The following is a 27432-nucleotide window of genomic DNA, read 5'->3' as shown; positions in this document are numbered from 1 at the left end:
CCTATGGGGTCCCCTTGCCCATGGGGCCCAATGGAAAAGATGGCCCTGCCCCAGAGAATACTAAGTAACACCATAGAAATGAACTGGCAACTATAATTTTCTGCTGATGAAAACAAGTTGTGTGAATAGAGAGGGAGAGGGGGCTCTTCATATATATCTAATGCATGCTACTGTGCATTAAGGTTCTAGCATAAAATAATAATTGCAAATAACTTTTCTCATGGGCTGATATCTACACATTATCCTTTACTTTGAGTTGACCTTTCAGTTTGCATTTCTTGCTGTTGCTTCCAATTTATGACCCTTTATCTTCAGTTTCTCTATTTCTCACTCTAAAATTATCTTGTTTTTAGATCTCTACACATCCATATGGATCATTTATGAGTAACCACAAGAGAAATTAACTCTTAAAAGGTTGTCCCGATAAGTACATTTTATCTTTAAAAAATAAATAGCTAAATAAATATTATTATTTTTTTAGGTGACCTGGAAACAAATTCAAGACAAAATGCACATATTATACTATCCATTTCCTTGTTAGTTAGTACTGATACCATCACCAATAACAACCTCAGTAATATAAGACAGTACAAGTGTGCTAAGAGCTATTCCCCTACAGTCATTGTACCAGGTACCTGCACTGAAGGGGATTTAGTCGCAACCCCCGTACTGCAGCCCACGTGACTATAACAGATACAGACATCTTCTTCCAGAGAGCCCCCAGTGTATATATCTATGTTATACTACAGTATAATATCACTGTGGCCCCTGACATGGGCCCCGAAGCCGGAGGGTTCATAGCTGTCAGTGATGGGGGGTCCTACTTACATCCGGGTCACTCACTCACATCACACGTGACCCGGACGCCTTACTGTACATACAGTGATGTCTGCAGTCCGGTTACCATGGACACAGGGTCATGTGACCGCTCGGCTGCCGTGGCTCTGTGCGTCACCAGAGCAGGACGATCCTATTGGCTGTTAGGCGAGGGCACTGCGTTACTATTGGCTGCCAGGTGGCGGTGACGTCACCAGTGCTGGGCGGTCCTGTGATCCATCCCATCATCCTGGCTGAGGTGTGGTCAGAGCTGTAATATATATAATATATCTCCTGTGTGATGGCCGCTGCCTGCTTACTGAGTGAGTCTGTTATATATTATTATCATGGTCAGCAGCAGAGGATTGTGGGTAATCATCCTGTATACACAGATTATGTCCTGCTTCTTCCATAACACAAGTTACTGTGATGTCTGAGATCAGTCCTTGTACTATAACCCCCAGCAGCCTTTATACCTTCTCTCTGTGTAATAGAGGGGGCTCAGACACCCTGTGACCTCCCAATGTCCTACTGTGTAACACTACAAGTCCCAGCATGCACCACAGTGTCCTAATGTGTACCCTGTGTAACACTACAAGTCCCAGCATGTCCTACTGTGTAACACTACAAGTCCCAGCATGTCCTACTGTATAACACTACAAGTCCCAGCATGTCCTACTGTGTAACACTACAAGTCCCAGCATGCCCCATACTTCCTACAGCCAGAGAACCACAGATTGCCTAAACTGCTATAAGTGATATTTCATGTACTGTGACCCAGCGGTGTTGCAGCTGTTACTGTTATTAATGTAAATATACCCAGGTTCTCTTACACCAACATGTTTTATTACTTTACTCATTCCCACTTACACTCTACACTGGGGCATTACAGGGATTGTTTACCAGATGACTTTGTGACTTGTATGCGCTCTCTTGCAGCTTTTACTAATCATACTGCTTGTTCTGTCTGTGCTCTGTGCTTTTCAGTTATGTATTTATATTATCAGGTAGAGATGATTGTTTACATTGCCCTGAGATAATTGACCACTATGATGTGGTTGCTCCAAGGACTATGTGCAACACAAATAAACTCCTACTGATGATATATAGGAAGAGCTGAAACACACAGAAGAAAGACAAGAAGATAAAGGTTACAGGAGAGTGTGTAGAAGCCAATGACTGAAGCTCATCAGAAGGTGGTGGTGAAGGTGTAATAACATGTAATTATATGTAACAGTGATAGGACAGTACACTGTACCAGTTATAGGACATTTCTATGTACCAGTTACAGGACATTACTCTGTTCTCATCAGGTGCTCGGGGGGAGAGGACCAGGACACCTGGAGATATTCTTTGTGAGTCTCTGGAGAATCTAACGCAAGAAGACTTCAAACGATTTAAGGACACGTTGTCTGATTTCTCCTATGAAGGGCGACCCCCCATCCCATGTGGACGTCTGGAAGAGGCAGATTGTGTCGAAACAAAAAATCTTCTAATAAATGATTATGGAGAGGAAACAGCTCTGGATGTGACCATACAGGTCTGCATGTCGATCAGTCTTATGGGACCTGCAGAGGTTCTGCAACACTATGTGACACAACATGGTGAGTTCCAGCAAAGTGCGGTGTTACTCACATGAGACTCAGTGATTATTTGCATAGGAGAAGAATGCCCCATGGAATCACAAGTGTACTTGGCAATGGTTGGGAGGGAGAGGGAGTGTGCTGGGTGTCTGGTGATCTGGGTGGTGTAGAAACATCCCGCACAGGACAATCACTGTGCTCTTCCTCTTCTACTGACTGCAGAGGAAACATCACACACAGGACAATCACTGTGCTCTTCCTCTTATACTGACTGCTGGAGAAACATCACACACAGGACAATCACTGTGCTCTACCTCTTATACTGACTGCAGAAGAAACATCACACACAGGACAATCACTGTGCTCTTCCTCTTATACTGACTGCAGAAAAAAACATCACACACAGGACAATCACTGTGCTCTTCCTCTTATACTGACTGCAGAAGACACATCACACACAGGACAATCACTGTGCTCTTCCTCTTATACTGACTGCAGAAGAAACATCACACACAGGACAATCACTGTGCTCTTCCTCTTATACTGACTGCAGAGGAAACATCACACACAGGACAATCACTGTGCACTTCCTCTTATACTGACTGCTGGAGAAACATCACACAGGACAATCACTGTGCTCTTCCTCTTATACTGACTGCAGAGGAAACATCACACACAGGACAATCACTGTGCTCTTCCTCTTATACTGAGTGCTGGAGAAACATCACACACAGGACAATCACTGTGCTCTTCCTCTTATACTGACTGCTGGAGAAACATCACACACAGGACAATCACTGTGCTCTACCTCTTATACTGACTGCAGAAGAAACATCACACACAGGACAATCACTGTGCTCTTCCTCTTATACTGACTGCAGAAAAAAACATCACACACAGGACAATCACTGTGCTCTTCCTCTTATACTGACTGCAGAGGAAACATCACACACAGGACAATCACTGTGCTCTTCCTCTTATACTGACTGCAGAAGAAACATCACACACAGGACAATCACTGTGCTCTTCCTCTTATACTGACGGCAGAAGAAACATCACACACAGGACAATCACTGTGCTCTACCTCTTATACTGACTGCAGAAGAAACATCACACACAGGACAATCACTGTGCTCTTCCTCTTATACTGACTGCAGAGGAAACATCACACACAGGACAATCACTGTGCTCTTCCTCTTATACTGACTGCAGAGAAAACATCACACACAGGACAATTCCTTTCTGGTAATGCGGATATTGGATAGGGCAATGCAGACAGTCGATGGGATATTTCTATAGGTTTTTATTAGTGTATTTTTTGTAATTAAATATGGTTCTGTGTTTTAGTCACAGACAATGAGATGATATTTACAGTTTTGGATATGAGGGTAGGTGTCATGACTGATCTTTCAGCTTTTATCTTTTCAGCTATATCACAGAAAAGGTCTTCAACTACAACACTTGAAGGTTAGTAAGATATTATCTATATGTACATAATATGGAACTTTAACATATATGTCTAAATAAGAAACAGGGTCTTGGGCGGTGAAAGGGGGAGTGGTCACAGAGTGAAATAGTTCTGTCAGGGGGAGTAGTCACAGACAGGTAGTTATGCCAGGGGGAGTGGCTAAGCAAGGTTCCCTACACACCAGGCAGTCACCGTATTATGTAAGTGTCACAGGTTGGACCACCTATGCCACCCTGTCTGTGGTGTTGCTGGGGACCGGTTGGGCTTACCTTTAGCTGCTGCCACCACTGGGCTCCTAAGCGGCATGCAGAACCACGTCCTTCTGGGAAAGCGTTTCTGTTAGTGTACCATTGGTAGAAAAAGAGAGTAACCGCACCAAGTTGTTTATATAGTATTAATATATGAGAGATGTCCCTTTATTATTTTTTAATCCAAACATGTTCAGAAAATCTCCATAAATCTTTGAAGAGTGCGCACAAATACTTAATTCTAAGTATACACAGGGAGAGAGGCACATAAGTATATATCAAGGCACTCAGGGTTGTTTACTGACATTTAAAATCATAAATTATATTAGTATACATTAAAATGTATTATTACTGATTTCATAAAATATAGCAAAATATAAAAAAAGTGATAAAGTGAATCTGTCAGGATCTGCTTATAAGCCCCTTGCATTGCATGCTGCTATGCCTGCCAGCTCTGCCTTTTGGACTTTATTATTTGTTATATTTATATATTGTGGCAGTAGCGGTATTCACCAGAGGTGCTGCTATTGTGCCTTCTTGTTGTACTAACCTCCTCATTAATTATCCCTGCACCTGGGTGTATCCCTACTTATACCTGTCACTCCCAGCATACATTGCTGGTTATTGTTGTTACTTGTTGTTGTTGCTTTTCCATGCTTCTGGTTTACCTGCTGCCTGGGATCTCTACTGCTTACCTGCATCAGCCGTGTACCTGGTAATACTTTCTGCATTTTCCTGCTATGCTGATTACTACTCAATCTGGTTTGTACTTCCCAGCAATAAACTCCATGTGTTTCACCATATTCCTGGCTCTCTAGCTGTGTTTCTGCATAGAAGCGTAACAGAAGCAATCATCTAATGTGCAGTAATATAAATTGCAGAATCAACTGGAACTACTTTGTTCTCTCCAAAATTATCTTGTGAAATAAAACACTTTGATTTGTGTGTCTTTTATTTGGTCTGCTACTGTCATAGAACACTTGATAGTCTAATGTTAGATCCTTCCATGCCTAGTGTTGTAGTTCATTTATCCATTAGTGCCATTTGATTCTATAAATGATTAATTACAGCTTAATATTCATCATTTAAAAGTAATATGTCAGCATGTTAGCTGTAATATCACATAATAGATTTAGATTGTATATAGCTGCTCAATTCTATTCTATAAGTTAATCATGGGGGACGTCATCGAAATATGGATGAAACATTTTAACTTCTAATAGAGATTGTGAAGTATGTCACCCAATCTGATAATATATACTGTGCATGTTACCAGGCACAGCATATATTAAGAGGCTGATACTTTTATTATCAGTATATAAAGCAATAGTCTAATGTGAGATGTCGGCTGTTTTGTAGCCGTTGCATACATCCATAGTGTTGCTTAATCATTGTTACAAAAAGCTGTAATGAAGATTGTAATAACATGCAGCAAAAAACATTGTATTACTAACTGCCTAATATGAGCAGGTTGGTGGCCGTGGATAGCTGGATTAGAGAGATGAAGGGAGTAGCTAGCTGCCTGCTGAATCTAACTAATGGCCGTGGGATCAGTTGCAGAGAGGGAGAGAGATACAAAGTAACGCGTTTCGCTTTATATGCTTTTTTAAGGCAAGACGAAGGGTTGGGATGACAGGTCTTTTATACTGTGGGACCCACGCCCCCACAGTGACGTAGTCTGTTTTAGCCAAGCCTGGAATCTTTACAAATGGATGATTGACACGTCTAACTGCCAATCTGATTAGAGGAGCCGTCCCTTGTAATTTCTCATTGGATGAAATGCGTCTTAGTCCGTTTAAAGATCAGGATCAAAGCATTAATTATACTAGGTAGATGCTTAATAGCATCTTGATTCAAAATGAAAGTTACTGGGAACAGTTTTTGGGTTATGAGATTAAAGTGTAAAAATCTAAGCACTTGAGAGTGTATAATAAGGTAAGTGAATCAGGGAAAGAGGAAGGGGAGGAGATTTACCATATAGACATTATAACATCTGTTACAGACAGCGCTTAGAAGATATAAAGATTATAGGAAGCTAATAAAGAACCAAATTGTTTTTAATTCTTTCCCTTCTGAGAGAGGAGACAAATATGTACGATTTCTATATGAGAAATGATCAGTGATTATCATGGATTATAATGTCATATCAGATAATAATGATAATAATAACTGTCATCCCATAAGTGTAGTGTAGGGACTATTGTGTTGAAATCTATGACAATACCTGGTGATAAGGTGCCTGGGTCGGTGGTTACAGATTGGTTCTATAACATCATTCAAAAAATTAAACTTTGAAGTGAAAAAAGCAAACATACTTTTTATTTATAAAACAAGGAGTGCAATAAACATACGGTAGATATAGTGCCCGTGCTTCATACTAAACAAATAAAGTTTATATGTAAGTGAAGGTGATGATACCATTATGCAAAAGTGTAAGAAGAATTATCAAATAAGAACTAAAGATAATGTGATGATTCCAGTAATACAAACTAGAAAATGGTTGTGATGAGTATGAAGAATGGGAGGTGCCTGAAATGTAATGAATACAATAATAAAGAATATGTGGTAACTGTGTTGTAACATTATATTGGTATATCATAGTTCTCAGAAAGTCATAAGCTGCTCATGTACCCCCTTCCTGGGCACCTGGGCTGGAACCCCTGACCTCTTGCATTCAGATCAGGGTTGCTGTAGATGGTTCCCCCCTGGCCTATCACACTGGCCAGAGCTGCACATAGCGATGTTTATTAGCTCAAGTATCCTAATATGGACAGTTACAGCCACTAGTGTAAGGGACCAGTGATCTCCAGTATTACAGATGGAATGATACATTACATGGTCATACAGGGCATTGTTATACACATTCTGACACATCTCAGTAGGGGGTAACACTGCCCCCTGATCCTAGATGGCTCCAACACATCTGAAATATTCCATCAGATCTCAGGATCTAATCTAATCTTGCATCTAACACAATTTTAACTCTGTGAGTTCCCAAAACTGGCTGTGATTTCCTACATCCTGTTCAAGAGACATATGAAACCTGACAAGTTTAATGACCCCCTCTGTGCCTTTAGGCTAAGGGATGTGTTGGACACTGAGATGAAAAGGTCTAATTAACATGAGATTACCTGCCTTCAGACTGTCACATAATACACATTTCCTACCCTGCATTTGCCTCAGAAATAAATACATTTCTTATACCAAAGTGCCTCACGATACAATAAAATTCAGTGCATTTTCAATTATATAAATTTACACCCTGTGCTATTACCTTTTAAATAAAAATATACAATAAGTTATTCATAAGTGATCCAGCCACAGGGAGTCTGTACATTATCCATGGCTAAAGAGCAAGATCAGCTCAAGGTAGAGTTACACACACTATAACATGTCTCCAAATAGTACAGGTATTATTCATGTATCAGAAAGCCCCTCACTCAGCCTGTATAGCACAATGTACTTGTGAGGATTATATTATAATGAGAGTACCCCAATCCACCACATACCTCCCCATGTCATTTACCACGCCATGCTTCCTTCCTTACCCACTGCCCCCAGATCTTCTCTATACTCCTAGGTGTCATCCAGCAAGAACCCTGTAATGCTATGATCAGACCCGGCCCTCGCTGGTGCCTACATAAGCCCCTCCCCCTCACTGATGTCATAATAAGCTCCGCCCCTGCACAGGTCACCAGATAAGCTTGGACTGGGGTTATTCCTATAGATACATGTAGGGTGTGGTGAGATAGTCAGTACATGTAATGGCTTTTATTAGTGGGGTAGCTCAGGTTTGGGCACCTCCACTCGGTCTTCCCTCACTCCTGTGTAGCAGTTACTTGTGACTCCCTTCCAGGAGTTAGTAAAGCCGTCTCTCTCAGTGATGGAGGACGGACAGGGTGACCACCCAACCAGGTGCAGCATCCACTGCTCATCTGTCTACTGAGTCACCGAGACCACTGGTTCCACCCTCGCTGGTATCACAGATGCCACGTGGTTTATTTTCATGACATGTCATTGTTAGACTATTGTGAGACCAAATCACCAGAATCAGGGATAAAAGAATATGATTGAAAAGTTAAGGAACAGTTTAGTTTAAAGCTGCAATATAGTCCACATGTAATCACTATTCCATATTTCTATTATTAGTGCATATTCAATTAAGCAGCAACATCCTCAACAACGCAGATTTCCCTCCGCATCCCTATGGGCTGTGAATGGAAATCTTTGGTGTTGCGGTAAGTGCCTTCGGATCAATTCCAGAGATACTTCGCTCTTAATTGAATAACCCCCAAGAGTTCTTCCCTGTTACCCATAAATCCCTGTGACACATTCCGACTTGGTATCATGACGTAGAGATATGTCCGATGCCCCCACTCTACCTCCTTTCACCCCTACAGTCTACCTGTCTCCGCCTGACCTGATCTGCCTGACCCCTTGCTCAGTTAAACCAGGCCGCGGTTTGGGCCCTCCTCCAGATTTCCCTTTGCCTTTCTCCAGCATGTGATGCAGGACATCACAGCGTCTCTAGAATTTCATAGATAAGTGTAAATATTGTTGGCTTTGCAATGCTTGTAAATCCATGTTTGTGTAAACACATTCCATCCTGATCCTAAAAATAGCCTAAACTGTATAAAAGACACTGGCTTGTATTGAAAAGTTGTTCTTCTTGTTTAATCTGACCAGATTATCTGGTATCTTTAACCGATGTGAGAGCAAATAAACATCTTGTTTCAAATACCTGCTTGGAAACATATTCAATATTGCTGTATTCCTGTGACCTGCAGATTAGACCCTAAATCTAATCTGTTCTCCGGCTGTTTCTGAGGTTGGACCCAGCTTTTCCACTACCACCGCTCTGCCCGCTACTCTGCAGCCCTGGTTAATGTGATAAGCCAGGTGGGATCCATCCACAGCAACCCTAATCCATAGTAAGAGGTCAGGAGTACCAGCCCAGGTACACCAGTAACGGGGAACACTCGCAGCGTCTGTTAGCCAGAAGAAACCCGGTTCTGGATGCCGGTAAAGGAGTCCAGTGGTGGCAGCATTTGTGAGCCCCTCCTACTGCGGTGAGAGGGCGCAATTGGGATAATGAAAGGGAACTGTGGCAAAGTAAGCCCAGCAACAACAGACAGGGTGGCATAGGTGGTCTATTCTGTCACAGTTGGGTTTTCAGAGAACGATTGAAGGTTTGAAGACTAGAGGAAAGTCTTATTGTGCAAGGGAGCGAATTCTCTTCTACTGTACCAAATTCTCTCTCCCATGGGGGCCTCTCCTTCACCCACTCCACCAGACTGGATGACTGTCCAGGAGGTGGTGTGGGCCACCTCCTATCCCTTAGCTGTACATTTCGGGTCATTCCTACTGTACCCTCCCTCTCCTCCTTTGAAGTCCGTTCTATCTGTCTCTTTTCCCCCATCCACCTTCGTGTCTGTCATTTTTTATTATTATTATCGTCGATTTGTAAGACGCTACAGTGCTCCACAGCACCGTACAGTGGGGAAAACAGTACATACATAAAATAGGGACATATAAGGTAGACAAAAAAAATGCAGACATGAAAGCAAAGGGTATAGAGGACCCTGCTCATTGGAGAGCTTACATTCTAAGTGGAAGAGGGCACAGCTGAAACAAGAGGAGCGAATGTGGCTTAGAGTGGAGTTTGGGATAATTGTGAGGGTGCATTAGTGAGAATAGTGTTATTGAGGATAAGGTCACCTTAAAAAAGAGATGGGCTTTCAAAGAGCATCTAAAGATTTTAAGGCTGTGGGAAAGTCTGATTGAGCATGGTAGGGAATTCTATAAGTAGGGAGCAGCACGGGAGAAGTCTTGTAGGCGGGAGTAGGAGGTGGTTACCAGAGACGAGACAAGGCACAGGTCAGAGGTAGAGCTAAGAGGACGGGAGGGAGAGTATTTTGATGTGAGATTTGAGATATATGTAGGGGTAGTGTTGTTGAGGGCTTTGTAGGTAAGGGTGAGTAATTTGAATTTGATTCTGGAGGACACAGGGAGCCAGTGTAGGGATTTGCAGAGTGGTGCAGCAGAAGTGGAGCGGTGGGGAGAGGAAGATCGGTCTTGCAGCAGCATTTAGGATGGATTAAAGTGTGGATATATGGGTGTCAGGAATAGTAGGAGGTTGCAATAGTCAAGACGCGAGATAATGAGAGAATGGATAAATGTTTTGGTAGCATGTTGAGAAAGAAAAGGGCGTATTCTGGCAATGGTTTTGTTTTTTCTTTTTTTAACTATATTTTATTGAGTTTTTTCAGAAATAGGAGGTACAGAAAATGAAACAGGACTAAATCCCAGGATATTAGAAGAAAACATTAAATACATTACAAATAAGCTTAAAATAACAGCACAAATATTTTGCATATATCAGTCTAGAACAAAGCTATGGGGATAGTCCAGATTAAGTTATGTTTGTGAGGCAGATTCTTTAACATAGGGGGAGAGGGAAGGGGTAGGAAAGGGGAAAGATGAAAGAGGAAAATGAAAAAGGAATAAAAAAGGGGGGGGGGGGGAGTAGTGAAGGAAAGTAAAGAAAGATTCAATCCAGAAAGTCATATTCTCAAAGCTTTCAGGTGTTGTATTACATTAAGAAATGTGTTGTGAAAAGCCAAAATGTTCCGGCCAAAGTTTCCATGTTGAGAGGAATTGGTTAGGGCGATCATTTAAGATGTTTCCATTTTGTAGCTATCAAGCATTTAGCGGCAGTGAGAATGTGGTTCGGCAGTTTCCAAATAAGTTTATAAGTGTCAGAGGGAAGATGGGGAAGAAGAAAGAAAAGATGGATCGTAAACTTTAAATTAGTTACTTTATAGATACGTTTAGCTACTTCTCTCCAGAAAGGGATAATTTTCAGACAATTCCAGCAGATGTGGGACAGGGATCCACGATGTCCACAATTATGGCAGCAAAGATCAGAAGCTGTCGGAAGGGACTAAATACCAACGAAATAAGAGCTTGTAAGAATTGTCTTTTATCTGAGTACAGATGGAAGATTTAGCAACTGCCTATCGGATTTCTGTCCACTCTTCAGGATCCAAAACCTCGGCCATACTCTCCTCTCAGTGCAGCTCAATTAGCTCTTTATCAGGTAAATTGTTATTTATCAACAGAGCGTAAAAAGTGGATATTAGGACTTTGGATGATCTTTTGACACAGAAAGACTCTAGAGGAGTTTGCGGGTCTATTTGGTTGTTGAGTAGGTGATGTAGTTGCAAATATTGATAAAAGGTTGAGGATGGAAGGTGGAGACGATCGCGGAGCTCAGGGAAGGTCGAGAAAAAGCCCATTGGAACTAGATCGGGTAAAACCATAATGTTATACTTAGAGCTTAGTCCAGTGGGCAAAAGATTGGGGATTAGTATCTGGAGGAAATGCTGGGTTATTCCAGAGAGGGAACATTAGTTTGGGATTGTCTATAAGCTTGAAGGTGTGTGTACAATATTTCCATATTTCAAGAGAAAAGCGAGCTGTAGGAGGGAGAGTATGAAGAGGGGGATAGTCTTTTATATCAAGCCAGAATAAAATAATGAGAGATAACATCCGCAGAAGGTTCGATTCTGTGTCAACCCACAATCTTGCGTGAAGAGGTGCGTGAGCCATAACAGCTTGAGTGAGATGTGGTGATAAATAATATTTATGGAGGAAGGGAAGACCCAAGCCACCATTCTTAGCATGTCGGCAAAAAACTTTTAAACAGACTCTTGGACGTCTACCTGACCATACAAACTGGGAGATACTAGACTGTATGTCTATGAGAACAAGCAAAGGAACTCGTACTGATAAGGTTTGACATAGATAGAGAAGTCTGGGTAAGATGTTCATTTTTATTGAGGAAACTACCAATCCATGATATGTATTGAGGTGTCCCAGAGCGGAGATCGCGCTTTAAGGTGGCTATTAAAGGGGGAAAGTTGGCCGCAAATAACGTATCATAACATTTGGTTAGTTTGATCTCTAAATATTTAATATGTTGCGATTTCCCAATTAAACTTAAAGGTGTCTTGCAAGTGTTTTTGGGTATTAGTTTAGAAATTAAGAGCTAGGGCTTCAGTTTTGTCTGAGTTAATTTTAAAGTTGGAGAGTAGACCATAATCTTTAGTTTTGGAAAAAACAGAAGGGATCGAAATGGAAGAATTTGTGAGGGTTAAGATGTACATTGTCTGGATAGAGGGCTAATTTAGATGCCCTCGTGCCAGAAGTGATTCTGATGATGTTTTGATTGAGGCGGATTCTAGCGGCAAGGAGTTCCATTATTAATGGGAAGAGGAGGGGGGAAGGGGACATCTCCTTGTCTAGTACCGTTCCGAATCGTAAAAGCCGGAGAGGTGCAACCATTTGCCAGCACTATTGCTGAGGGATTGTAATACAGCGATGTAATTCCGTTGAGGAAAGGACTATGAATATTAGCTGCGTTAAGAACTTTGTGCATAAAGGGCCACGAGACGCGATCGAACGCCTTCTCTGTGTCAAGAGCCACCATAAGAGCAGGGTTCTTACTTCAATGAAAATTAAATAATTTTATCTAACATCATCATTTATTTATATAGCGCCACCAATTACACAGCTCTGTACAGAGAATATTTGTCATTCACATCAGTCCCTGCCCCACTGGAGCTTAGAGTCTAAATCCTCTGAGGTCAACTCTGTCAGCAGCCAATTAACCTACCAGTATGCTTTGGAGTACAGATTAGACCAAATATAATTCGTTATCCAGCTGTTCTGTGGTCAGGACCCAGCATCCAGTACGAACGCTCTGCCCGCTACTCAGCAGCTCTGGACAATGTGATAGGCCAGGGAGAACCATCCACAGCACCCTGATCTGAAACCCAGGTACACAGAGGAGAACATACAAACTGCACACAGATAAGGCCATGGTTGGGAATCGAACGCATGACCCCAGTGCTGTGAGACAGAAATGCTAACCACTTAACCACCGAGCTGCACAGTATGACCAAATGTTATGTGCTGTGTGATATAGAACAAGATGTGGAATACAGCATATTACTAGGTACACCATGTAATGATAACCTGAGCATTGTGCATCTGCTTCTTCTAAGAAACTAGTAACACTTACTATACTGCACTAAAACTCATTCATAAATTGCCTTGACTCAATCAAATGTACTAAAAACTAATAACTGGATGAAAAATACAACACACTGCTTCCGTGAAAACGGATATCTGGATGGGGAAAGTGTTGGAGAGCCGCGGCCATTGTTTTGTAGCACACGTTCTGTGTGTTATATAGCAGAGGCCATTTCTTGGTAGGACACAGCCGGGATCAGGGAACTCATCCTGCCTGTCCGTGTGGTCTCCCAATATTTGGGCAATCTCCTGCACATTTCTGGAGAGTAGGCAGCTATGTGTTTATCCCTTTATAAGTCAGACACACTTGCGTGAAGACGCCCTTAGTGTATTTAGCTCATACTTGCTGCCTCTTCCCCATTATGTCTCCCCAGATGTAAGTCACAAGTCTGTGATACACATTACAGAAATACTGGAAATACTCCGGTGATTACCAGTAATTACCTGAGGTCTGTGTGGTGCCTCTGATGACTCTGCCACGTGTCCAGCTAAGGTCACTCCATCTTACAAACAAATTTTTTATTACAGGTCAAACTAGAAAGAGAATATACTGTCATACTAATTGTTAGGAGGTCACATGCCCTCGGTTCCACATTCTAAGATATTATTCATTGACCTTGAGGCATACTTACCAACTTTGAAATGTTGGTATCCGGGAGCTTGCGGGGGAGGCGGGCGTGATGGGGGGGCGGGCCTCCAAACTGTGCGTCATTTTAGACCCTCCCCCTTGACGTCATAACGCATACGCGTCATTTGACAGCGGGGGGTGGGGCCAAATGCCGCGATTCACCGAGACCTAATTCTGCCCACTTCACTAGGAAATGGGCAGATCCGGGAGATTGCCACACTCTACCGGGAGTCCGTGAAACTCTCCCAAAATGCGGGAGTCTCCCGGACATTCCGGGAGAGTTGGCAGGTATGCCCTGAGGAGCAACCACTTAACTTGACATCATCTATATTTAGAAGTAAGAAAAGAAGTTTGTTCAAATGTGTACAAAGAACTCCCTTGTTTTCATTGATATAAATATTTGGAACGTCTCATTTAGCAATTGAAATATAAACTTTATTATTTCATATTAAAATAAATGTGATATAAAAACCAGTGAAATGTAGAAGAAAGTAGTGTGCAATTAAATCTTAACAGTGTGTTTAAAACTGCTGGGTGCACTTAATTTGTCTCCTATGTGTTTATTGAGGATTTGATATCCAAATCAAGGAGGTTTTGTAGTCAGAGTATTAATTTTAATTTGTCTCTAGGAACAGAATTCCTTCAAGAACAATTTGTTAGTTTCTATAATAGGAATATTCCTTAAATATCTTAATATATCTTAATATATAAAAACGCTACTTCTAAATATTTGTAGCAATACAAGGAACAATTAATTCGCTATCTCCCAAAACCCTCCGTTTTTCCTGGGAGTTTGGGAAATCTATTACAGTAAGCAGATCTGATAATGAGCGGAGAGACTTCTGATGCCTCCTAAGAATTCAGCAAAGTCTTGCTCGTGTTGAATTGCTATTAGCAGCTCATTAGATACATGAAGTTCTACCTCCAAGTATCTATAGCGATAAGTGATGGGTCGTTCACGAATGATTAGTTCAAATGAACTAATCTTCAAAGTGAAGTAAAGCATTTAGTTCACAGCTCTGGCAAAGATTAGTTCACCAGGAAGTAAAACAAGTGGGAGGAGTTAGAGATAAAGCCGAGCAGCTCCAGCAGCCTCACTCACTGTCTCGCTCACACTGGCTCTTTTGTTTTTATTCAGCTCTCTCATTTAATACTCATGAGTCAGTACCTCTAAACTACCAAAGGTGGCGCTGCTGTGCTCAGACATTGTGTGAGACTCTGGAGCTGATCACTGACTGAGTCATTCTCCTCACTCAGGAGTTCAATAGTTCATCTAGTTCATTTCACTCTCTTACTCATATGAGTCTCCAAATCATTTCACTCTCCGAATCATTTCACTCTCCGAATCATTTCACTATCCGAATCATTTCACTCTCCGAATCATTTCACTCTCCGAATCATTTCAATCATTAAGATCATTTAGCTCATGAGTCACAGGATACATTCCCTTCCCTGTCAGCTCAAGACACACTGCACTGCTGAGTGCTGCATGTTATATACTGTAGTTCTGTTTACTGCACCATATATACAGGGGAGATGTATTAAACCTTCAAGAGAGATAAAATGGAAACGTTGCCCATAGCAACTAATCAGTTTCTGTCATTTTATAGACTCTGCTAGATAAATGACAAGCTGATTAGTCAACTTTATGTTGGTTACATCTGGGAGTTCCTGGGTCGGGGTATGGGCGTAGGGGGCGTGGCTTTGTGAATTGCGCCATTTTGGTCACGCCCCCAGTGACGTGATGCCTATTTTGGGTCTTTTTACAGCTGTAAAAATTCCCCCCTAAGGTTTGATACATCTCCCCTATATCCTGATTGCACTGATCTCAATTTTAAAAGCAAAAAAGTGACACTTTTTTTTATAATACTCTGAATTTGGGTCTTTTTCATTTGCATATTATGGAAATAAAAAATAAAAATGAAAATGTAATTAACTTTGCAGAGCTCAACATGTCACTACTAGTTTTTGTATAAGTGATTGCCCTTTTTAAAATATTAAAAATGATCTGACATATTAAACTTATCTAATCATTTTAACAGGACTCTAACTCATCTAATGAGATGTAGTATATATGCCTACAGTATGTGTAATAGACTAGATCTATGTCTCCAATCACTTCTCTCAGCAGTGTCCCAGAGCCAGTGATCTAACTGAACTAACTGAGCTAAATGAACTAAATTAACTACTGAGTCAAATGAGTAAAATGAGTGAAATGAACTAATCTTTTGAACTAATCTTTTGTGTGAACTAGATCAGAATGAACTAATCTTCAAAATGAACTAGATTTCCCATCACTAATAGCGATACAAGGTAAATTTGCTGTCCCTCAAACCCTCCGTTCTCACTTGGGCTGGAGGAGATATAATGCAGTGAGCAACGGAGAATTCTCAGACTACCTCCTAAATACTAAGGCGCCGATCGGGACTTCCCATTGCAATATAGTTATAATAATAATATAATGATGGGAACTTCTGTTAGTAGGAACTACAGTGCAGACCAGCGAAACCACAAAAGCGCGTTTCCCTCACAGCTTCATCTAGGCAAACCCGATGCACGGGTATATAGGGTATTTTTAAATTCTGTTTGACCAAGCAGTTTTCACTGATCTTGTTTCTCTTATTGGTTAGTATCAATGGCTAATTAATCCTTCACGAATCTGTGAGACATTATTGCAGTGTACTTAACACTATAGTTTCATCATATAATTGAATAACCTCTCTTCATTGATATTAATATGGGTAGATGGGCATCTTTTTAGATACATGATAATTCTTTTTCCGTTTTTATCTTTGTTACTTAATAATAGAAGGAAAAAAGTATAACTGTAAGTAACTATGTTTTGCTTGTTATCATTCTCATCCACTGATTAGAATTCTCTTGCTATTATCAAGCTAGTTGCCTAAAACGACATAGAATTATTTGTTGTCATTCAGTAAAATCACAACACCAATCCTATAGTGATGATTTGTGCTGTTGGTGAAGTTTTTTATAATCATGTAATCTAGAGATGAGCGCACTCGGATTTCTGAAATCCGAGCCCACCTGAACGTTTCCGATCCGAGTCGGATCCGAGACAGATCCGGGTATTGGCGCCAAATTCAAAACTGTAACCGAGGCTGTGACTCATAATCCCGCTGTCGGATCTCGCGATACTCGGATCCTATAAATTCCCCGCTAGACGCCGCCATCTTTACTCGGGCATTGATCAGGGTAGAAGAAGGTTGTGTTAGGTTAGGTGGTCCTCTGTCCTGGTAGATCTCGTGCTGTGCTGACTAGTTGTGTGCTGAGCTGTGGTGTTTAGTGCTGTGCTGAGCTGTGTTCTGCAGTATCAGTCCAGTGGTGCTGTGTGCTGTGCTCTGTCCTTCTGAGTTCAGTGGTGCTGCTGGGTCCTGTGCTGTGTCCTGTTCAGTCCAGTGGTGCTGTGTGCTGTGCTCTGTGAATTTAGAGTTCAGTGGTGCTGCTGGGTCCTGTGCTGTGTCCTGTTCAGTCCAGTGGTGCTGTGTCCAGTGCTCTGTGCCTCTAAGGGCATTGTTATTTCCCCATTATTCCCAAGTGTTTTAAAAAGTTAAAAAAAGGTATACCCAAAAATAATTAAAAAAAAAAAAAAAATTACCACAAAATTTGCAAAACCAATCCAGCATTATTTGTCCATTGAGTACTGCAATATTACCAAGTTCACACATTCAGCAGTAAAAGTCCAGTGTTACTGAAATATTATAAAGTTCACACATTCTGCAGTATCAGTGCAGTGGTGCTGTGTGCTGTGCTCTGTCAATTTAGAGTTCAGTGGTGCGGCTGGGTCCTGTGCTGTGTCCTGTTCAGTCCAGTGGTGCTGTGTCCAGTGCTCTGTGCTTGTAAGGGCATTGTTATTTCCCCATTATTCCCAATTGTTTTAAAAAGTAAAAAAAAGTTATACTAAAAAATTCAAAAAAATATTAAATAAAAAAAAAAAATTACCACAAAAGTTGCAAAACCAATCCAGCAGTATAAGTCCATTGGTACTGCAATATTACCAAGTTCACACATTCTGCAGTATCTTGTGCTACATAGAATGGAGACCAAAAATTTGGATGATAAAGTAGGGAAAGATCAAGACCCACTTCCTCCTAATGCTGAAGCTGCTGCCACTAGTCATGACATAGACGATGAAATGCCATCAACGTCGTCTTCCAAGCCCGATGCCCAATCTCGTAGTACCGGGCATGTAAAATCCAAAAAGCCCAAGTTAAGAAAAAGTAGCAAAAAGCGAAACTTAAAATCATCTGCGGAGAAACGTAAAGTTGCCAATATTCCATTTACGACACGGAGTGGCAAGGAACGGCTTAGGCCCTGGCCCGTGTTCATGACTAGTGGTTCAGCTTCACCCAAGGATCTTAGCCGTCCTCCTCCTCCCCCCCCTACAAAAAATTGAAGACAGCAACAAAACAGCAAAAAACTCTGCTTTCTAAAGAGAAAGTATCACAAATCCCCAAGGCGAGTCCAAGGGTGTTGGTGGTTGTGAAGCCTGACCTTCCCATCACTGTACGGGAAGACGTGGCTCTAGAGGAGGCTATTGATGTAGCTGGTGCTGTGGAGGAACTTGATGATGAGGATGGTGATGTGGTTATTGTAAATGAGGCACCAGGGGGGGAAACAGCTGATGTCCATGGGATGAAAAAGCCCATTGTCATGCCTGGTCAGAAGACCAAAAAATGCACCTCTTCGGTCTGGAGTTATTTTTATCCAAATCCGGACAACCAATGTATGGCCATATGTAGCTTATGTAAAGCTCAAATAAGCAGGGGTAAGGATCTTGCCCACCTAGGAACATCCTCCCTTATACGTCACCTGAATAACCTTCATAGTTCAGTGGTTAGTTCAGGAACTGGGGCTAGGACCCTCATCGGTACAGGGACACCTAAATCCCGTGGTCCAGTTGGATACACACCAGCAACACCCTCCTCGTCCACTTCCTCCACAATCTCCATCAGATTCAGTCCTGCAGGCCAAGTCAGCAGCCAGACTGAGTCCTCCTCAATACGGGATTCATCCGAGGAATCCTGCAGAGGTACGCCTACTACTGCCACTGCTGCTGTTGCTGCTGTTAGTCGGTCATCTTCCCAGAGGGGAAGTCGTAAGACGGCTAAGTCTTTCACCAAACAATTGACCGTCCAACAGTCGTTTGCCATGACCACAAAATACGATAGTAGTCACCCTATTGCAAAGCGTATAACTGCGGCTGTGACTGCAATGTTGGTCTTAGACGTACGCCCGGTGTCCGCCATCAGTGGAGTGGGATTTAGAGGGTTGATGGAGGTATTGTGTCCCCGGTACCAAATCCCCTCGAGATTCCACTTCACTAGGCAGGCGATACCAAAGATGTACAGAGAAGTACGATCAAGTGTCCTCAGTGCTCTAAAAAATGCGGTTGTACCCAATGTCCACTTAACCACGGACATGTAGACAAGTGGTTCTGGGCAAACGAAGGACTATATGACTGTGACAGCCCACTGGGTAGATGCATCCCCTCCCGCAGCAACATCAACAGCTGTATCAGTAACAGCATCTACAAAATGGCTGCTCGTGCAAAGGCAGGCAACATTGTGTATTACAGGGTTTAATAAGAGGCACAATGCTGACAACATATTAGAGAAACTGAGGGAAATTATCTCCCAGTGGCTTACCCCACTTAGACTCTCATGGGGATTTGTGGTGTCAGACAATGCCAGTAACATTGTGCGGGCATTAAATATGGGCAATTTCCAGCACGTCCCATGTTTTGCGCACACCATTAATTTGGTGGTGCAGCATTACCTAAAGAGTGACAGGGGTGTGCAGGAGATGCTTGCGGTGGCGCGCAAAATTGCTGGACACTTTCGGCATTCAGCCAGTGCCTACCGCAGACTAGAGGCACATCAAAAAACCATGAACCTGCCCTGCCATCACCTCAAACAAGAGGTTGTGACGCGCTGGAACTCCACCCTCTATATGCTGCAGAGGATGGAGGAGCAGCAAAAGGCCATTAAAGCCTACACAGCCACCTACGACATAGGAAAAGGAGTGGGGATGCGCCTGAGTCAAGCACAGTGGAGACTGATTTCCGTGTTGTGCAAGGTTCTCCAGCCGTTTGAACTTGCCAAACGAGAAGTCAGTTCCGACACTGCCAGCTTGAGTCAGGTGATTCCCCTGATCAGGCTGTTGCAGAAGCAGCTGGAGAAAGTGAGGGAGGAGCTGGTAAACCATTGCGATTCCACCAAGCATGTAGCTCTTGTGGATGTAGCCCTTCGTACGCTTTGCCAGGATCCGAGGGTGGTCACTCTTTTAAAGTCAGAGGAATATATTCTGGCCACCGTGCTCGATCCTCGGTTTAAAGCGTATGTTGTGTCTCTGTTTCCGGCGGACACAAGTCTACAGAGGTGCAAAGACCTGCTGGTCAGGAAATTGTCCTCCGAAGAGGACCGTGACATGCCAACAGCTCCACCCTCATTTTCTTCCACATCTATGGCTGCGAGGAAAAAGCTCAGTTTTCCTAAAAGACCCGCTGGCGGGGATGCTGATAACATCTGGTCCGGACTGAAGGACCTGCCAACCATTGCAGACATGTCTACTGTCGCTGCATTGGATGCTGTCACAATTGAAAAAATGGTGGAGGATTATTTTGCTGACACCATCCAAATAGACATTTCAGACAGTCCACAGGAAAAAAAGGCAGTTTGGAAGCCCCTGTACAAACTGGCTCTATTTTCCCTGAGTTGTCCCCCCTCCAGTGTGTACTCGGAAAGAGTTTTTAGTGCAGCGGGGAACCTGGTCAGTGAGCGGCGAAGGAGGTTGCTTCCTCACAACGTCGAAAAAATGATGTTTATAAAAATGAATAATAATTTCCTCAATGAAGTACAGCACTGCCCTCCAGATAGTACAGAGGGACCTGTGGTTGTAGAGTCCAGCAGGGACGAATTGATAATGTGTGAGGAGGAGGAAGTACACACTGTAGGGGGAGAGGAATCAGAGGTTGAGGATGAGGACGACATCTTGCCTCAGTAGAGCCTGTTTAGTCTGTACAGGGAGAGATGAATAGCTTTTTTGGTGTGGGGTCCCAAACAAACCAATCATTTCAGCCACAGTTGTTTGGTAGGCCCTGTCGCTGAAATGATTGGTTTGTTAAAGTGTGCATGTCCTATTTCAACAACATAAGGGTGGGTGGGAGGGCCCAAGGACAATTCCATTTTTCAATTTTTATTTTTGCATTATATGACCATTCAACAGTCGTTTGCCATGTTCAAAAAGTCTAACCAAATTTCACCAAATTCGAGAAATTAAATCAAAAGTAAAATGCCCTGTCATAATTTTAAACCAAGAGGTATTGACGTGCTCTAGAACTACTGTATTGTTGTTTATATTTTATAAACACTACACTTGAAAGCTTGAGTCTTTAAATGAAAAAGTCACTCTGCATTGCACGAATATTTGCAACAGGGACAATTTTAGGGTTAATAAAGTCAACAAATAACACTTCGACGCTGTCTGTCTTTATAAACACTACACTTGTAAGTTGGAGGAGGTATTGTGGCCCCGGCACCAAATTTACTACCGGGGCCACTACACTGTGCAGTCCATACCCTTTTTTGGTGAAATTCTGACCCGTGGAGGGTTTTTTAATTATATTGTGGCCTCGGTACCAAATTGTGTACCTGGGCCACCACACTACGCAGTCCATACCCTTTTTTGGTTAAATTCTGACCCGTGGAGGGTTTTTTAATTATATTGTGGCCTCGGTACCAAATTGTGTACCGGGGCCACCACACTACGCAGTCAAGAAAGATAGATGCGTATCATAGATAAAGTACATTCACTGTTAAGGGGCAAATTGCAAAATATTCAAAATGCACTGTCATTATCAAAAACAAGAGGTTTTGACACGCTGAAACTCCAACATGTATATGATGGAGAGGATTGAGGAGCAGCTGTATGTGCAGTGTAATTAAGGCCTGTTGAAGGTTTTATATACATTATATTGTGGTGCCCAGTGCCCACTACTCTACACAGTCCAGATACAATTTTTTGGCTGTAATTCAGCCCTGTTGAAGGTTTTATCTATATTATATTGTGGTGCCCAGTGCCCACTACTCTACACAGTCCAGATACAATTTTTTGGCTGTAATTCAGCCCTGTTGAAGGTTTTATATATATATATATATATATATATATATATATATATCATTGTGGTGCCCAGTGCCCACTACTCTACGCAGTCCAGATACGATTTTTTGGGGTGTAATTCAGACTTGTTGAAGGTTTACTATATATTTAATTGTGGTGCCCAGTGCCCACTACTCTACGCAGTCCAGATACTATTTTTTGGCTGTAAATCAGCCCTGTTGAGGGTTTTATCTATATTATATTGTGGTGACCAGTGCCCACTACTCTACGCAGTCCAGATACGATTTTTTGGGGTGTAATTCAGACCTGTTGAAGGTTTACTATATATTTTATTGTGGTGCCCAGTGCCCACTACTCTACGCAGTCCAAATACTATTTTTTGGCTGTAAATCACTTCTGTTGAAGGTTTTATATATATTATATTGTGGTGGCCAGTGGCCATTCCTCTACGCAGTCTAGATACGATTTTTTGGGGTGTAATTCAGACCTGTTGAAGGTTTACTATATATTTTATTGTGGTGCCCAGTGCCCACTACTCTACGCAGTCCAGATACTATTTTGGGGTGTAATTCAGACCTGTTGAAGGTTTACTATATATTTTATTGTGGTGCCCAGTGCCCACTACTCTATGCAGTCCAGATACTATTTTTGGGTGTAATTAAGACCAGTTGATGGGTGTTCAGTTTTATGGTGAGGAACACTCCTCTACGCAGTCCTGAAAGATACCTCGTTGCAACGTTTTGTAAAAAATAAATAAATAAATTGTGAGGTGTTAGGTGTTCAGAATAGCCTTTAAATTAGTGTAAATGATTGTTATTTAATGTTATTGAGGTTAATAATAGCGTAGGAGTGAAAAGAAGCCCAAAAACGTAATTTTTACACTTTTTATGTTTTTTTAAAAAAAAATCCGAATCCAAAACCTTTAATCCGAACCAAAACCTTTCGGCAGGTGTTTTGCGAAACAAATCCGAACCCAAAACATCGAGCAAATCCGAATCCAAAACACAAAACACAAGACTCCAAAAGTCGCCAGTGCACATCTCTAGACTGTAATCCCATAGTGATTAATTCATATTTATTGTTGTTCATTTGTATGCGAATGAACAACAATAAATAATCACCATGGAATTACACAATCACAATATGAATGAACAATATTAATCAATCACTATGGGATCACACAATTATAAAAAACTTGATCAACTTCATGACCTTCCATCTCACACTGCCAACAGGAAGCAACAATCAGACGTGACCACGTTCTGTATAATATCTGTGACTATTACTGACCTTCTATATCACACTGCCAGCAGGAAGCAACAATCAGACGTGGCCACGCTCTGTATAATATCTGTGACTATTACTGACCTTCTATATCACACTGCCAACAGTGAGTAACAATCAGACGTGGCCACGTTCTGTATAATATCTGTGACTATTACTGACCTTCTATATCACACTGCCAGCAGGAAGCAACAATCAGACGTGGCCACGTTCTGTATAATATCTGTGACTATTACTGACCTTCTATATCACACTGCCAACAGTAAGTAACAATCAGACGTGGCCACGTTCTGTATAATATCTGTGACTATTACTGACCTTCTATATCACACTGCCAGCAGGAAGCAACAATCAGACGTGGCCACGTTCTGTATAATATCTGTGACTATTACTGACCTTCTATATCACATTGCCAACAGTAAGCAACAATCAGACGTGACCACGTTCTGTATAATAGCTGTGACTATTACTGACCTTCTATATCACACTGCCAGCAGGAAGCAACAATCAGACGTGGCCACGTTCTGTATAATATCTGTGACTATTACTGACCTTCTATATCACATTGCCAACAGTAAGTAACAATCAGACGTGGCCACGTTCTGTATAATATCTGTGACTATTACTGACCTTCTATATCACATTGCCAACAGTAAGCAACAATCAGACGTGGCCATGCTCTGTATAATATCTGTGACTATTACTGACCTTCTATATCACACTGCCAGCAGGAAGCAACAATCAGACGTGACCACGCTTTGTATAATATCTGTGACTATTACTGACCTTCTATATCACACTGCCAGCAGGAAGTAACAATCAGACGTGGCCACGCTGTGTATAATATCTGTGACTATTACTGACCTTCTATATCACACTGCCAGCAGGAAGCAACAATCAGACGTGGCCACGTTCTGTATAATAGCTGTGGCTATTACTGACCTTCTATATCACACTGCCAGCAGGAAGCAACAATCAGACGTGGCCACGCTGTGTATAATAGCTGTGGCTATTACTGACCTTCTATATCACACTGCCAACAGGAAGCAACAGCTAGACGTGACCACGCTCTGTATAATATCTGTGACTAATACTGACCTTCTATATCACACTGCCAACAGGAAGCAACAATCAGACGTGGCCATGCTCTGTATAATATCTGTGGTGATTACTGACCTTCTATATCACACTGCCAGCAGGAAGTAACAATCAGACGTGGCCACGTTCTGTATAATATCTGTGACTATTACTGACCTTCTATATCACATTGCCAACAGTAAGCAACAATCAGACGTGGCCATGCTCTGTATAATATCTGTGACTATTACTGACCTTCTATATCACACTGCCAGCAGGAAGCAACAATCAGACGTGACCACGCTTTGTATAATATCTGTGACTATTACTGACCTTCTATATCACACTGCCAGCAGGAAGTAACAATCAGACGTGGCCACGCTGTGTATAATATCTGTGACTATTACTGACCTTCTATATCACACTGCCAGCAGGAAGCAACAATCAGACGTGGCCATGCTCTGTATAATATCTGTGACTATTACTGACCTTCTATATCACACTGCCAGCAGGAAGCAACAGTTAGACGTGGCCACGCTCTGTATAATATCTGTGGCTATTACTGACCTTCTATATCACACTGCCAGCAGGAAGGAACAATTAGACGTGGCCACGCTCTGTATAATATCTGTGACTATTACTGACCTTCTATATCACACTGCCAGCAGGAAGCAACAATCAGACGTGGCCACGTTCTGTATAATAGCTGTGACTATTATTGACCTTCTATATCACACTGCCAACAGGAAGTAACAATCAGACATGACCACGCTCTGTATAATATCTGTGGCTATTACTGACCTTCCATATCACACTGCCAACAGGAAGTAACAATCAGACATGACCACGCTCTGTATAATATCTGTGGCTATTACTGACCTTCTATATCACACTGCTAACAGGAAGCAACAATCAGACGTGGCCATGCTCTGTATAATATCTGTGGCTATTACTGACCTTCTATATCACACTGCTAACAGGAAGCAACAATCAGACGTGGCCATGCTCTGTATAATATCTGTGACTATTACATACCTGTAGACATATACTGCTAACAAGATGTAGAAGGCCAGTAACAGACAAGGTCACGCTCTATTTAATGATCATAGAAATGGCAAACTTTCCTGCTTGTTAGATGGGAGTGCAGCCCCACAAAACATTTCTGGCACCCCAATCACAGTCACAGTTTAAATGTATGAAATTCATAGATGCATCTTACATAATGTTTAAAATATATGTCTTCTCTGTGTTTTTATATACTTGTCACCAAAGTAATATATATTTTTAAATCTATACAGACTGCAGATTACGATACATGGATCACATGAGAGAGAAATACCATGTCATTAAACATCATGATAAAATGTTCAGGAAAGCTTTAAATCTGGGGAAAGGATACACCAGTCTTTTACTGATCAAGAATCAAAGGACTGAAGAGGAAAGACAACATGAGATATTATCTTCAGGCCAGAGGCATCTACAGATTATGACAAACAGATCTTCTCATGAACATTCTCCAACTACTATACAAACTCTGTTTGATCCCGAAGAGGATGGAATTATTCCCAAGTTTGTGGTGCTACAAGGACCTGCCGGGATAGGAAAAACTATGACATCCCAGAAGATCATGCTGGACTGGGCCTCTGGGAATCTGTATAAAGACAAGTTTCAGTTTGTATTTTACATGAGCTGTAGAGAAGTCAACACCATCACTGGTACAATAAGCCTGGATAGGTATTTATCTAGATATTGTCTACTGAAATGTCCACCTGAAGTGTTGCAGTCAATCTTTGTTAAGTCTGAAGGAATACTTTTTATTGTTGATGGTTTTGATGAATTACAATGGTCTTCAATGAATATTACTGAGGTTATTGAAGACCCGTTTAAGGAGATCTCCAAAGAAATACTTCTAAACAGTTTGTTTAGAAAAACAATTTTCACGGAAAGTTCTCTAATCATCACCACACGACCACTCTCATTGACAAAGTTGACGGATTTTGTTGAATGTCCTCGATATGTGGAAATTCTAGGATTTACAGGAAATGAACGCGAAAATTATTTCTCTAATTTCTTTAAAACCAAAGAACAAGCAGACCTGGCTCTTAATACAATTAAGGATAATGATACTCTGTTCACCATGTGTGTGGTCCCTATAATTTGCTGGATTGTATGTACTGTAATGGAACCGCTACTAAAAGAGGGATTACCTTTAATTGATTCCAAGACATCCACATCCATTTACCTGGTGTACCTAAAGGGTTTAATAAAGTATCACGGAAGAAAGTCAGACCAGTCTATAATCACATATATAAAGAAGCTGTGTACTTTGGCCATTGAAGGAGTTTGGAACAGGAGAATTCTGTTTGAAGAATCTGATCTTGTCAGACATGGACTGTCTATGTCAGAGCTTGAGTCTGTGTTTCTGAATGAGAACATCTTTCAAAGGGACATTGAGACCTGCACTTGCTACAGCTTCATCCATCTGAGTGTGCAGGAGTTCTTTGCTGCTCTGTACTATGTCCTGGATGAGAAATCGGGGAAAGAACCTTTCATTGACTTAAAAATTCGGAAAGTGAAAGATTTACTGAAGGCATCAGAAGATTATGCACATCTAAAATTAACTGTACGATTCTTATTTGGCCTTTCAAGTGAGAAACAAATTCAGGAGACTCTGAGAAGTATTGGTTGCACAATTACCTTCAGAGAAAAACCTGTCTTGGAGGAATGGCTAAAGAGAAATCCATCAGAATACCATAATGAAATACTCTGCTGCCTGTACGAGACACAGGATAAGGACTATGTGGAGAGAATGATGTCTCACTTTCCTAATGTGAATATTACAGATCATTATTGTGACAAATGGATCCAGTACACCATTGATTACCGAGTTGTAGCCTACTGCTTGCACAGAAGTACAATAAAACATATTGTTTCTTTTGAGTTCTACACAATAGGACCAAAGGCTCGGAATGTTCTATCTAAAGCACTTTCAAAATGTTCAATACTTCGGTAAGTATTTGCCACATTACTGAGAATAAAGTTTCTTTGTGACCTAGAACCCACCTAGACCCATCCTGTAGATGTTCAGGAAGT

General features: G+C 41.7%; 1 protein-coding gene across 8 annotated transcripts in view; it reads left to right on the top strand.

Moving 5' to 3' along the window:
- The first annotated feature begins 1000 nt into the window (after positions 1 to 1000).
- Positions 1001 to 27432, top strand: part of LOC142102719 (NACHT, LRR and PYD domains-containing protein 3-like) — a 175939-nt gene continuing 149507 nt past the window's right edge. For 4 of the 8 annotated variants that reach the window (XM_075187361.1, XM_075187359.1, XM_075187356.1 and 1 more), the window contains exons 1-4: positions 1004 to 1139; positions 2130 to 2420; positions 3813 to 3866; positions 25638 to 27348. In XM_075187361.1, the coding sequence (XP_075043462.1) occupies positions 1118 to 1139; positions 2130 to 2420; positions 3813 to 3866; positions 25638 to 27348 (2078 nt within the window). In that variant the 5' untranslated portion in view covers positions 1004 to 1117. Of the gene's footprint in view, positions 1140 to 2129; positions 2421 to 3812; positions 3867 to 25637; positions 27349 to 27432 lie in introns of all 8 variants that reach the window. The other 4 variants (XM_075187358.1, XM_075187354.1, XM_075187360.1 and 1 more) reach the window with 3 other exon arrangements.

This window comes from Mixophyes fleayi, chromosome 1 (assembly GCF_038048845.1).
Source record: "Mixophyes fleayi isolate aMixFle1 chromosome 1, aMixFle1.hap1, whole genome shotgun sequence".
Classification (NCBI taxonomy): Eukaryota; Metazoa; Chordata; class Amphibia; order Anura; family Limnodynastidae; genus Mixophyes; species Mixophyes fleayi.
Note: the sequence above shows the minus strand (reverse complement) of the source record. Positions and strands in the feature narration are given on the sequence as shown.